The sequence below is a fragment of the Callithrix jacchus genome, chromosome 7 (genome assembly GCF_049354715.1).
Source record: "Callithrix jacchus isolate 240 chromosome 7, calJac240_pri, whole genome shotgun sequence".
NCBI classification, from domain to species: domain Eukaryota; kingdom Metazoa; phylum Chordata; class Mammalia; order Primates; family Cebidae; genus Callithrix; species Callithrix jacchus.
In genome coordinates, this window is record NC_133508.1 from 28,542,691 (window position 1) to 28,557,900 (window position 15,210).

Sequence of the window (15,210 nt, forward strand, 5' to 3'; positions counted from 1 at the left end):
ATTTCACTGTGAACAAGAAGATTTAAGCAAAGTTGGAATGAAAAATGTCCCTCTTGGGTTCACATACCTGTGTCACCCCCGGATCCCGTTGACAAAGCTGGCATGATGCAAGGTGCAGGAACAGGGCCCACTGCTCTGCAGACACCCTGCCCTCAGAGAGCCGCAGGGAATTCCAGTTCAACTGTCTGCAGCCACAGTGTCTACCAAGATCTGTGTATCTTGTAAGCTGTTTCTAGAAAGGAAAGAAACATTCTTATTTTTTAAAAAGGGACCATCATCAAATCACAACATTCTGTAACTAATTCAAAATTCTCATCCCAATCACTACCCGAGAGATCACACCTCTTCAGAATTTTTTCTACAGACCACATGCAAATATGAACTGTAAGAGTTTCTGATCTTGATGAGCGACTTCTAATTGAAAACATGAATGTTCTGCACGCATGTGTCAAGGCTTCCTTAAAGATTTTTACATTTGGGTTGGGGAACGCTGACTGGATACGTGGATAATTTTAAAAAGCTTCTGTACGTCAATGCCATTCTCAACTTCCTTCTCTGTGTTACTATAATTCTCCGCTATATTTCTAACTGTAGAACAGGGATTATATAAATTGTCAGCGACTTACAACTAATTGTATTTTTTTTATATGGAGTCTCACTCTGTCACCCAGGCTGGAGCACAGTGGTGCGATCTCGACTCACTGCAACCTCCGTCTCCCAGATTCAATCAATTCTCCCTGTCCCAGCCTCCTGAGTAGCTGGGATTACAGACACCCACCACCAACCCTGGCTAATTTTCCTTTTTCTTTTTTTAATAGAGACAGGGTTTCACTGTATTGGCCAGGCAGGTCTCAAACTCCTGACCTCAGGTGATCTGCCTGCCTTGGCCTCTCAAACTGCTGCGATTACAGGTGTAAGCCACCACACCCGGCCTGATTGTATGTTTTTAAATACCTCATCCTAATATGACAAACGCATGGTTCTCTAACTGAATACTGCAACTAATCTTGAAGGAATATTTACTAGAATGAAAATAAGATGTTATTAGATTTATAGAAGTTTTAGTAATCCAAAGTAAATCTAACAATTCAAGCCAGCATACATAAGTAAATTCTTTTAGTAAAAACTAACTTTTGTTGTATCTGGAAAAATATTAACTTCTTTTTAAATAGCTATCTTAACTAATGTTTATCCTGAAATAAGCAGTAAAGGCAGTACGGCATAGAAGTTAAGAACAAGGAATCTAGAGTTTGACGTAATCTCTAAAGCTGCTGGTTCTGTGATCTTCAACAAGGGATTTCATCTTCTTAAGCCTTAACTTCCTTACATGCAAATAAAGACAACAGTCAATTAGAACTATTTGGTAATTAAATATACTCAGACATATAATGCAGTGTCTGACACATAAGTAAACAAGAAACGCTGGCTGTTATGACAGGGCTTTTTTAAATTCAGGTAATGAGATTATAAAATGAAAACATAAAAGAAAGTAGCGAGATTAAAATTTACATTGGCCTAACACCTAGAGGGAGGCCATCTGGTTTAAATTTGGATCACCCCTGGCTAATAATGGAAAAAGTACTCCATTTACATTTTTGTAGAAATCAGAAGAACCACACAATGTGTTTTAAGTTCATTTTTAATGTACTTTCCTCAATTCTCTATAAAGCAAATTCAGTAATTTAGAAGCATATTTTAACATGTATTAACAACAACAAGAAAACACTGGAAACCTTGGAAAAACTGGCTCACATCAATTTTTAAAGCCTTTACGTTGCTGAATCAAATTACAGAAAAAGAAATGAACTTGCCAAATTTTACTTTAAAAAATCCATACTGTAAGAGTCTATTAAAGCCTTCTAAATAAGCTTTTTAATTGTTACAGTGAAAATTAGTATTAAAAACACCATCATCAAACGAATTATTTTAGATCAGACTATCTGCTGCAATCGCTTGAATTTTGCTTTATGTTACTGCAAAGGCTGACATAGTTAAAACATGCATACAAATCCATACAGAAAGGAGTGGTCATTTAAAATATGAGGACTATTTTAAGTACCAAATGAAAATACAGCTCACTAAGTTAAAAATTAAAAATGTGAGGCAAGATTTCACTAATGCACGTCTGAATTTTTCTAATAACTTTGAAAGAAATTTTGCTTTGCCTTCATAAATTATTATAAAAATCAGGATGAAGATTCAACTACAGGAAAATGTTCCTTATATAAAGCAAGGTTAGAAACAACGTCATTCAAAGTCAAAAACGGACTGTATAATTTCAAGAACACAGTAAATTAGTAGACTTTTGTTTTGCTAATAGAAAAAAAGGAAAACAAATTAAAATTTTTTAAATGTCTACAGACACATTTGTACCATTAGGGCAATATATATGTATGTATGTTTGTGAGTAGGTATTATATGTGTGTGTGTGTGTGTATGTAATTTAAGTTATTTATGTCACAAGAAAAGCCATTAATTATATGATATAGACTGTACATGTGCTATACAATCTATACCATGCAACCTATCACTTTCTTCACAGCTTAAAGAACTTACAATGTTTCACATTTATAAACCATACACACCATATAATAAGACAACATATGCTTATAGCAAACAATTAGAATTTTATATAGTTTGAAACATTCACATTCCATTCATACTAAAAGCCTTACATTCCACATCAAAACACCCTTTTGAGCTGATACTGCAGCTGTTCATCTATGCCATATAAGAAAAGCCCTAGCACTTCTTGTTCTTTATTTCATAATGAACACTCAAGATTAACTTTTTCCAAAGCTGTATTACTACAAAACAATTCTCTCTTAAGTACATATACTACAAAGTAATCACCTTCTCAGAACATATGCAAGAATATGAATTTTTTCAATGGTTTGACAGAATCCTAACCGGTAATATTTTGTATTTTGTGGAATAAAGCACTAGGTTTAACTTTCGGACTGAGTTAAACTTTTGTAGTAATGATGTTATTTTCTTTGGCTAAATTCATTGAAAATGCTTTGGAATTTGTCGGAAGGCAGCCATAATTATTACTGACTGTTGTATGGAATCAATTTACTACAACACAAAAATACCAGCTGTTACAGTATGTCCTGAGAGGGATTACCGAATATTCTTAAATTGAAGTTCAATCCATCTTTCCATAAAAAAGAGAAAGATCCAAAATCCAGGAACATAACAGCAGTATCAAGTGCACCTGAAGCATTTACAATACCCAATAGAATGATTACAACCCTCCTTTAAAGGGCTTATTTTTGAAATTTCATTATTCCAGTCGTACCTTGCTTCTATATATCACACTGTATCAGGTTCCTCTGGCATTGATCATGTGGAAACAGTGAAGTATGTGAAGGTCTATGAGTTTACAATGTTCAATTTCTACCCGCCCTGGGTAACCCTTAATGCTCCCGTGGCACTCATGACATCTAGTGGTCAATCACAAAAGTGCAAGTGTTTACAACTTGTTTTCAGTAGAGTTAACTTAATTCCATCGTCTGCAACATTTTTTATTAATGTAAACATATATATACACATACACACAGTTAATATACATGAATAAGAAATCAAGTAATTTTCAAATACATCTCCTCTCTATTTGTAAGTGTTCAAAAATATAAAAATTTGTAATTCACTGTCATCATAAACTATTTTAATAAATGTTAGCAATCTATCATTTCAGAATAAGTGTACTCAGACATCAAACTGTAGATTATTTCACCAGATACACTCACTCAATAGTTACATTTTCAAAACCTAACAGAGCAATAAAACAACACACATAGAGTAAACTTTTTAAAATAAATCTAATTATCACAGATATTTTAAAAGTTCAATCTGAAAGATTCATTAATTATATTAGCCAGTGCAAGAAGCAGACTTATTTCTGTTAACATTATTTGAACCCTCATAAATTATAATTGTAAGAATAAAAAGAGGCAACATATACTAAGCAGCAGACATCTGCTTACACAAAATGGTACTTGTATCTTTTATACCAGCTATTCTCAAAGTGTGGTCCAGAGAACCCTAGAGGTCTCCAGGACCCTTTCAGAGGGGTTCACGAGGTCAAACTATTTTCATAAAAATACTGAAGAAAGTACTGAGATGTTATTTGTCTTTTTCACTGTACCAGCATTTGCACCAATGGTGAAAAGAAATAAAGCAATGGTCACTGTTGGTGAAACCACTGCCATCTGAGCATGAGTCAAGATAATGGCACCAAATTGAAACTATTCAACATTGTCTTCTTCACTGCCAAGGATGCTCATTCAAAGGAAGAGGAGGAAGAAGAAGAAAAGCAGGAAGACGAGGAGGGAAGAGAAAAGGTTCACTATAGAATATCCTTAATGAAGCATTAAAAATTAATATTCATTGACTCTTAAGTACTCTTCTTTTTAACATCCTGTGTGAATAACGGGAAGGACACATAAAGTACTGCTGCTATAAACAAAGGAAACACTGTCTCAAAAAAAAAAAACAGTTGTGCAGTGATTTGAGTTGTGAACTGTACTGGCTGCTTCGATTATGGAACATCTTTTTTTTTTTTTTAACTTAAAAGAACAGAAGACAAACTATGGTCATTCAAGCTTCTCAGTATTTGGCAAATGTTTTCTTGAAAATAGAGTCCACGTTTTCAAGGGAAACCAAAAAGAGTATGTGTTGCTAACGATAAAAATGAGCTTCCAAGCAAAAATTAGAATTTTGTAAAACTTGCACCCACTAGAGGCTCATTTTGCATGGTGCTCTGTTAACGAAACACACACATGGTGGAACCAAGTCCACACTTTGTACTGGTTCTATCAGCTTCCCAATGCCTAAAGGCTTTGCTGGGAAGATCCATGGTGATGTTAACAAATGTGATTATTCTGGCATTCTGTATCAACGTTGGGAAGATCTGCACGATTCGGTGAACAAATATTTTCCCATTTTCTACTAACGCATTAGAAAATCATGCATGAATAACATCCATTCAAAGCTCAAGATAGATCAATTTAAAGTTTGAATACAATAACTTTATTTCTATATTTTCAGGTTTTACACTGAAACTTATCTTTAAGAAATTGCCATATATCTTTGGTGAAACAGCAAAGAATATCCACACTTAACTGAATAGGCAATTAAAATATTCCTCCCTCTTCCAACTACAGATCTGTGTAAGGTCAGTTTTTCTCCATATTCTTCAAGCAAAACATACAGCAACAAAATGAAAGTAGACACAGATACGAAAATATAACAGTCTCCTTCTGAGCCAGGAATTAAAGAAATTTGCAACGCATTCATGTTTTTGTTTTGGGGGTAAAATTATTTTTCAAAAAACATGATTTGTGTTAACATGAAGCAAATTTAATAGTTATTTTTAAATGAATTAAAGCAATATAACCCACATAATCAAAACTCTTTAGAGCCTTAAAATCAAAATTGTTAAGAATTGCTTCTCTACTACCAAGGTTTGGCAAACATTTTCTATGAAGTCCATATCGTCTTAACCTAAACAATATAAACATGAGTATGACTGTTCCCATAAAACTTGATTTCTAGAAATGAAGGAAGGCCAAGCTTGCAGACCGCTATTCTAATCTTTATATCCCATCTGCTAGTGACTTCAGGATCTAGAAGTAACATTCTTTCTAATAACATTTTTACTGGTCATCATTTAAATATTCAAAAAAAAGAAAGTTAAAAAAATCATTTTATTTTGTTGTGCAAGAGTATGAAAATTTTTGAAGATTCTTAATCATAAACAACATTGTATTTCAATTTTTAAAGATTCTTAATCATAAACAACATTGTATTTCAATTCTGGCTATCCCAAGTATCTCAGACTCTGTCACTATACATAAAAAATTTAAAAACAGACTTACAACTGGTTATTAGGATGTTGTAAGAAAAAATGCTTTTTACAACCAAAACCAAAAATTCCTAGTTTTTAAGAAAAAAAGGAATGAGTATGAAAAATCAAAATGCCCCACATTTTACAAATCCAACAGGGTTCAATGATTATATTGATATAAAACCAACACATGTCCTTTCCACATATGGAAAGGGAAATGCTGAAACAACAGAAAAGAATCCCACTAAAAGAATCTTATAAACCTTTAAAGACTTCAGAAAAGAAACAAGAGAACACACTGCTTTATAATCCCCAGGTGAAGAGACCCAGGCTTTAAGGCTGCAAGGAAAGTCTGCCGGGAACCCTGGTCCACTTGCCAGGAAGGAGTATTAACCACAAGATCCTTAGGGCCTCATCTAGTGAGGGCTCGTAGAAAGGCACACAATCGCCCCTTCTCTGGAAGCACAGGTGTAATGAATGAACTAGCACTTGCAGGCAATGGCCTCATTCCAGACTACCCGAACCATCTACAACAATGAGGGCACCACGACCCCATTTTCTTTTTTACTCTCCTTAAAGCAAAGATAGCAGCATTTATAAGGCTGGCACAGCTTCCACACCTCTCTTCTGGGACACTTCTCTGAAGATGACTCTTTTCTCATTGCATTTATATTCTACCACCTACTACTAAAAAGTCTTGGCTAAATCTTAAAGATTACACCATTGACCATCAATGACCCACTATTTTTGCTCCATGTCTCTTTCCTCTAATTGTTGGAGGCAGAGAAGAGTGATACAGCTTCTTCATTACGTTTTTCTTAACTAATTCTCAATTCCAGATTCATCTCGGCATTCCACTGGCATTCCCTTAAGTCCTCTACCACAGAAAACAATCTTGTAATCCTTTTTTATAATTAAGGTGCATCAATGTAATTTTATATTTTTCATTCAGTGTCCCCCACTAGATTCCTTGAGAATGGAACCCATATTATTGTATGTCCCTAAAAACTAAATAATAAAATGGTCTGTTCTCTTTCCAAGTCAGAGTCACCTCATCATTTTACCTATCGGGAGATAGCACAGCCTAATAATGAAAGCACAGATTTTGAAATTAGACGGACCTAAGATCATACACAAGCTACTTAATGAAATGAGATTAAATGAAATAACAAAAGTAAAACATTTAACCCTTATAGCAGCCAATCAACAGATAACCATTTTGATTAATTTTTTATTTTTATTTTTTTGAGACGGAGTTTTGCTCGTTTCCCAGGCTGGAGTGTAGTGGCATGATCTTGCCTCACAGCAACCTCTGCCTCTCAGGTTCAAGCGATTTTCCTGCCTCAGCCTCCTGAGTGGTTGGGATTACAGGTACCCATCACCACACCTGGATAATGTTGTATTTTTAGTAGCGACGGTGTTTTGCCATGTTAGGCTGGTCTCTGAGATAGATAGATAGATAGATAGATAGATAGATAGATAGATAGATAGATAGATAGATATCTCACTCACTTTTTGTGACTGGTTAAATGAAACAACATATCTAAAACACCAGAAACACACCAGATGCTTCAATTTGAGCTCTCCCTTTCCCTCAACCTTCCCCTTAATTTTCTTGATCTACTTGATTCCGTTTACAAATCAGAAAATTGCCTGCTTCATAGCCACATCCTCGTGTTGGCTCTTCAGTCACATAACACAGTGCCTTCTCTGATATACCCAAAACATCAAGTAGGTTCTGAAAACAGTATTCTTAGCCTTTAATATATTGATCACCAATTCTTAGGTCTAGGACATACCTACAAAATTCACAGCCTGTAAAAGTCACAGATCTTTCTAAAATCTACAGTAGCATCTTACATGATAGCCAGATATACTGTCTTTCTGTTTTATATGGCTAAAGTAAATGACAGAATATATCTGAAGCTCAAGAATACAATTTGGAATCTATTAAACCTTTCTTATTAATGAAGTGTCACTATAGCATTACCTACAATTCATAGTCACTAATTTCAAAAATATCTTGAGAGGTCAAAAATAAACCAGTCAACAAAGCAAGTTTGATTAAAATTATATACAACTCCCTCTTCAACCTGCCATGCATAAAAATAGAATAAATCTGTGTATTAAAAAGCTACATTTAACATTAAATTTTAATAGAGTTACCAAAAACCTCTTATTATAACACAGTAATGATTATTGTACAGGCATAGCAAAACATCCAGTGAAATATTCGAGCAATGACTGCAGGTTTTACTAAATATGTACAGGGAGTGACATCAGCAAGATGGTGGAATGGAAAGCCTCAAACCCTCTTTTCCCTGTGGAAACACTGACTTAACAACACCATACAAACCAAATTACCTCTGGAAGAACTCCAGAAGTCAATTAATTATGCAGTACCCATGCAAGCAAAAGCTAAGGAAGGTGACATCAGTCTATGTAGGAAAGTTCATTCCTTTTTGCCCACCTTAGCTCCTCCCTGACTCCAGTGCAACATGGAGTAATTCGGAGGAAAATTCCCAACTTCCGCTTCCCCCTCAAGAAGGAAAGAGAAGAGGAAAATGTGCACCCAATGTTCTGGCTTATGGGGGCTGCCCAAGCAAGTAACTTGGAATGCTAACAGGAAGATGATATAATCTGGATGCCAGATTGGGGGCCACTGAGAACAAAGGAGAGCACAGGGTCTTGTTACAGCATCAGGAAAACTGAAGCACCTCAGATGCCATGAGGAGGAAGAGATTACTGCATAGACTTCTGAGAAGAAAACAGGAGCAAGTCCTATTTCATTAACTGCGAAATTACATGCACAGGCCCAGAGAAGATGCATTCCCAGCAAAGGTTTGAGAGATCCAAAGAATCACTATTCAGGCTGACTGGAAAAGATTTTCCCTGCATGAAGCCAGTCCATAAAACACTTAGAGAAGCTCTCTTTTCAAATGCCCAGATCTCAATGAAAGAACGCAAGGCATGAAAGAAACAGTAAACATAGCCCAATCAAAGGAGCAAAATAGAGCTCCAGAAATCTACAAGGAAGAAAAGATCTCCAAATTACCTGACAAAGAATTCGAGATAATCACCTTCAAGATGCTCAGTGAGCTAAAACATCACACAAACAGACAACTAAAAAAAAAAGTCAGGAAAGGGATTCATGAACAAAATAACAACAGAATTAGAGAAATAGAAACTATTAAAACTTTCTATTTCAAGAAACTTTGGACCTTACAAATACAATAACTGAACTGAAAAAATTCACAACAGCAGACTTGATCAAGCAGAAAAAAAGAATCAGTGAACTTGAGGGTAGATCATATGACACTATCAAGTCAGAAGAGCAAAACCAAAAGAGAATGAAGAAAAGAGACAAGCTTAATGGAACACCATCAAGCAGATGAACACATGCACTATGGGAGTCTGAGAAGAACAGAGAAAACATGACTGAACATTTCCCACATGAGAGGAGAGAAATGGACATAAAAATTCAAGAAGCTTAACAAACTCTGAATTGGATAAATCCAAAGAGACTCATGCTAAGACATATTATAACTGAACTGTTAAAAGTCACAGAGAGAATCTTGAAAGCAGCAAGAGAAAAGTGACTGATCATATACAAGGGAGCATCCACAGAGGATCAGTGAATTTCTCAGCAAAAACTTTGCAGGTTGAAGTAAGGTTGATATATTCAAAGTGGTGAAAGAAAAAAAGTCTGCCAATCAAGAAGACTACATCTGACAAAACTGTCCCACAAAATGAAAAACAAGCTAATCCCTTCCCAAATAAACAAAAGTTGAGGGAGTTTGTTGACACTATACCTGTATTAGACACACTAAAGGGAGTTCTTCAAGTCTAAATAAAAGAATGCTAGACAGCAACATGAAACCACATGAAAATATAATGGTTTGTGGTAAAAGTGAATATATGAACAAATATAAAATACAGTAATATTATAATGATGCATAATCACTTTTAATTATTTCATAAATTTTCAGCCTGGGCAACAAAGCAAGACCCTCATCCATATAAAAAAAAAAGTTTTAATTAGTTGGGTGTGGTGACATGCATATGTAGTCCCAGCTACTCAAGAGGCTAAGGTAGGAGGATTGTTTGAACCCAGGAGGTCAAGGCTGCAGTGAGCTACAAGCACACCACTGTACTCCAGCCTGGGTGACAAGGTGAAACCCAATCTCATAAAGAAAAACAATTTATCTATACACACACACATAGTTATATTAAAATATAAAATATGTAACATATACATGTAACTTATATACACATAAATTATATATATATACATTTTAACAGACAAAAGCATAAAAGTGACTATAAATCTATATTAATGATTTATAACATAACACAATAAAAAAAGATGTAATCTGTGATGTCAATAACATATATGGGGGCACAGACTTATAAAATGCAGAGTCTTTATATGTGATTGAAATTAAATTGCTATTAGATACAAACAAATTATTACAACTTCAAGATGATATGTCAATCCTCATGGTAACACAAAGAAAATACCTACATAAGATACACAAAAGATAATGAGACTCAAAGAATGTCCCTACCAAAAAAAAAATCTATAAAACACAAAGGAAGGCAATATGAAAGATCCTCAACATCACTAATCATTACAAAAATGCAAATCAAAACTACAAGATATTACTTCATACACATTACAATGAATACTATAAAAAAAAACAGAAAATAACAAGTGTTGACAAGGATGTGGGGAAATTGAAACCCTTCTGCACTATTGATGGGAATGTAAATGTAAATTTCTGTAGTATGGCCACTACAGAAAATAGTATGAAGGCTTCTCAGTTCTGGGAATATATCCAACAAAATTGAAAGCGGGAACTCAAAGAGATATCTGGGTAGCTACATCACTGCAGCATTGTTCACAACAGCCAAGAGATGAAAGCAAATCCAACATCTATTGACAGAAGAATGGACAAACCAAATGTGGTATATACATTCAATAGAAAATTATTCAGTCTTTAAAAAGAAGGAAATAAGCTAATTACCAAAAATCAAATACTTTATGGTTCCATTTATCAGCAGTATCTAAAATAGTCAAACTAATAGAAACAGTAAGCAGAACTGATGATTGCCAGGAACAGCGGGGAGAGGCAAGTGGTTATTGTTTAATAGGTATAGAGATTTTGCTTTGTAAATGAAAAACTTCCGAAGATCCATTGCATAACAGTGTGAATATACTCAACACTACTCAGCTGTACATGAAGAATTGTTAAGACAGTAAATTTTATGTTATGTTTGACACAATTTTAAAAAATGAGCATACAACTTTGAAGACAGTCTAAGGAAGAAATGACATAACTACAAACTAATATTGGCCATAAAAGTTCGTCAAAAATCTTGTAAGTAGCTCTCAGACCTGGGCAAGCTTAATCCAAACAACAGCAAACTGATTTAAGGGGCAGTTGCAAGCATGCCTATTTATAGTATAGCATGGATAGCAGTCCTGCAGATCAAGTCTGAAACACATAAATCATTGTTGTATTTAAACTCACAAACACTGTCAGAGGGGAGGGACTAATACCAAGTGATTTTGCTATATATTTGGTATATAACAAATGGTTTCAACCAGCACTACCAATTATAAATGACAACTCAATTGTTATATCAAAGCATATAATGTAGGGAACTAGACCACATTCATTATTTTAGAAAATTTTCTAATTATGGCTAGACAATGATGCTACTCAACAACATATCTGCAACTCCTCCCTTCCACATACAGAGGAGAATTGTGTGCCTCTAGCCCCTTGAAGTTAGGTGAGGTTTTGTGGCTTGCCTTACCCAGTAACATGAAAATGATACGTTATTACTGCTACAAAGACATATTTAAGAGCAAGCATGGGATTCTACACTGTAGTAGTCTGTTTTCATAAAGAACTGCCCAAGCCTGAGTAATGTATTAATATAAAGAAAACAGGTTTAGTTGACTCAGTTCCACATGGCTAGGGAGGCCTCAGGAAACTTACAATCACAGCAGAAGGTGAAGGGGAAGCAAGGTACGTCTTACATGGTGGCAGGCAAGAGAAACAGAAGATACTGCTAAACACTTAAAGCATCAGATCTGGTAAGAACTCATTCACTGTCACAAAAACAGCATGGTGGAAACCATCCCCATGATCCAATCACCTCCTCCCAAGTCCCTCCTTGGACATGCAGAGATTACAAATTGGATTACAATTCCAGATGAGATTTGGGTAGGGACACAGAGCTGAATCATATAAATCTTCTCCTTCCCAAGTTGTCTAATGTTTCCCATAATGGCAAGTTCATTAGCTCAAGCCCTGACATGGAGCACAGTACCCCACCAACATGTGATGGATATATAGCAACAGTGAAAAATAAATGTGTTGTTGGGGCTATTTGCTACTGAAACACAACCTAGCCCATTATGATTGATACACTGCTCATTTGCAAATATCAACAGCATGATTTTTATATAACATAAATTATTCACTCTAAGTCTTTACATTGTTATTTCCTGAGGATTAATTAATATTAAGTGGTTCAATACAACAGTTCCTAAAAATGTGGGCTACTAGAAACATCTGTAATAAATCTGGACATTCATAAAGTCACGTGTTTACTGACAACAGACTCACATAAATTGTCTGGTTTTGTCAAATTCCTAGGCCCTATATCAGTGCTATCAAAAAATACGTTTTCTAAAAATTGATTCTCATTTGTAAATAATTATGTCATAATACTAAAGCTAATTGTATGCACTTTAAATTAAGGACTAGTGCTAAAAAGTTAAACTAAATGTAACTCACAATGGTTACATTCATTTACATTTACATATGTATGTTTTGAAGCTATCTTAAATAGATGGCAATAAAAGAAAATAAATAATCCAAAAGCACTGATTATAAATAACACAAACAACTTTATATTGTTAGGTTTTTCTCCATGCTCATCTATCTTTACACTCCTAAAGGAAATCCTCACTTATCTGTGTATGAGCTTATACCCACATTTCCAGTCTTGTAGCATACTCATCTATTTTATTTCCAGTGCTGAGAACAAACCAGGAATAAACCCTTCAAACAATTCAAAACCCTAATACTATATTGTAGAGTACAGTGCATCCTTTATGAACTAGAAGAAAATCTATTCTGTATTAGCCTATTATGTATTAAATGGTAGAGACTGTTACATTTGAAGTCAGCTATACCCAAGAGAAACTTTAAGAGCATTGAGCTGTTCATATGCCTTTTAAGTTACTTTCTTCACTAACCTCAATATTTACAGTTCATTAATATTAGCTGCTGGAATCTATTGACTCTACTTTGTAAATTTTTCATTTGCATGTCATAGCTCCGAATAGGAGTATTTTAGTTTCTACGGTGAAACAAATGCACGGAAAGGGGGAAAAGTTAACATTTCCAAAGAGTTATGTAAAGACAGAACAAAAATTAAGTTGCTAAGGAAAGTAACATGCCAGTCATTGTCCAAAAAACCATGGGAAACAGTTACACAAAAGAGCATTTCACAGAGCTATGCACAGCCTGTTAGTGAACTGCTAGACAAACTGTCTTAGACTAACACACCCTGGAAGAATCTGTCTGATAAGGGGAACTTGCTTTATAATCAATTTAGTGTCAAGAAATCTGAAGGTTAGAAGAAGAACCTGGCTGGGAAAAACAGAGCATGCTAAGACCACATGGAAGCCAGCTGTCAGCCACTTCCTATTCATACACTCTCTAGAGGAGACATGCTCTCACAAGAAACAGAAAATGACGCAAACGCCAAGCAGGAGGCTTTGTGCACTCTGACACGGCTCAAGTGATTCAGGTTTCCAGGTGTTTCCCCAGACAGCATCTTCTCAGCCTCCCTGGCATCCGTTTCTAAAATCTCCCTTGCACATTCCTATTTTCACTTAATGATCTTAGTCTGTGCCTATCCCAATTTCATGAGCTATGCATATTTCACTCTTCTTGTCTACTGTCTGTCTTTCCTACAAGAATACAGTCATGCAATGCAGTGCATAATGCTGTTTCTGTCAAGGAGACACCACCTATATGACAGTGGTCTCATATTTTTACTCTACCTTTTCTATGTTTAGATACACAAATACTTACCACTGTGTTCCAACTGCCTGAAATATTCAGTGCGGTCACCTGCTGTACAGGTTTCTGACCTAGGAACAACAGGGTGCACCATGTATGTAGCCTAGGTGTATAAAGGACTCTGCCATTCTGCCATCTAGGTTTGTATAAGTGCACTCTAGGATGCTCCCACAAGGACCAAGTCGCCTAACAACAAATTTCTCTGAATGTCTCCCCATCGTTAAGCAACATATGACTTAGAGAAACTATGCGAGACTAGAGACTTTGGTCTGTGTTATTCACTGCTGAATTCCTGGTGTCTTAGAATAGTGCTAGCCATAATAATAGGTGGCTCCAAACATTAGTTGTTGAACCGATGAAAAAATGAATGAGAGACTACTGAAACCCCTATCAACTTTAGCTATACATTTATATATGTTACATATTTTGCGTTTCTGCCTGTCCTCTTTTGAGCTCTCCTGTCCAATGGAGAAAGGCTAATCCCATTGATCACAACCTAAAACATTTACTAGACTAAAAGTATAGTAGGCAAACTGTCAACAAGTTAAAGATATTAAAATGTCACCATCTGGTCGGGCATGGTGGGTCACGCCTGTAATCCCAGTACTTTGGGAAGCTGAGGCTAGTGGATTACTTGAGCCCAGGAGTTGGAGACCAGCCTGGCCAACACGGCGAAAACCTGTCTCTACTATACAAAAATTAGCCAGGTGTGGTGGTGTGTGCTTGTAGTCCCAGCTACTTGGGAGGCTGAGGCAGGAGAATCGCTTGAACCTGAGAGGCTGAGGTTGTTGTGAGTTGAGATTGTGCCATTGCACTCCAGCTGAGCAACAAAGCAAGATTCTATGTCCCCCCAAAAAAGATTCATTTGTCATCTATGACCAGTCCTCTTTGATGTCTCCTGCTCCCTCTTGCCCAAGTAAGTAGACTCTGCTAGTGCCAGTCAGCTCACCAGCTGCCCACTCTCACCATTGCACTTGGTGTGGGTCACACTTGTGCTGGCTGTGTGCCTTTCTCACACAAACTTCTGCTGACCTGGGCTTCTGTTATAATAAAAGAGCCTGCTCCTTCCCTCGGTGAGAGAAGCCTGGCCTACTTCTCTCTGGAATCACTCCATTTCTCTTCTCTTCTCACATGGAGATGCCTGACACAGGCCATTGCCTTAGCCAAGAATAATGTCTTCTTCAACTTTTGTACGTATTTGAAACTTTGGCTGATCAAAAAAGTGTCCTTTTCAACATTTGATTTAAAATG

General features: G+C 35.9%; 1 protein-coding gene across 8 annotated transcripts in view; it reads right to left on the reverse strand.

Annotated features, from left to right (window-relative positions):
* MPP7 (MAGUK p55 scaffold protein 7) overlaps positions 1 to 15,210 on the reverse strand; it is a 255,825-nt gene that overhangs the window by 193,625 nt on the left and 46,990 nt on the right. For 5 of the 8 annotated variants that reach the window (XM_054258553.2, XM_078329679.1, XM_054258552.2 and 2 more), the window contains exon 2: positions 68 to 232. The exons of the other annotated variants lie outside the window; for them this stretch is intronic. Coding sequence is in view for 4 of the 5 variants with exons in the window: in XM_078329679.1 (XP_078185805.1) it covers positions 68 to 104 (37 nt within the window). In the remaining variant the exon portion in view is untranslated. The remainder of the gene's footprint in view (positions 1 to 67; positions 233 to 15,210) is intronic. 8 annotated transcript variants of the gene reach the window in all.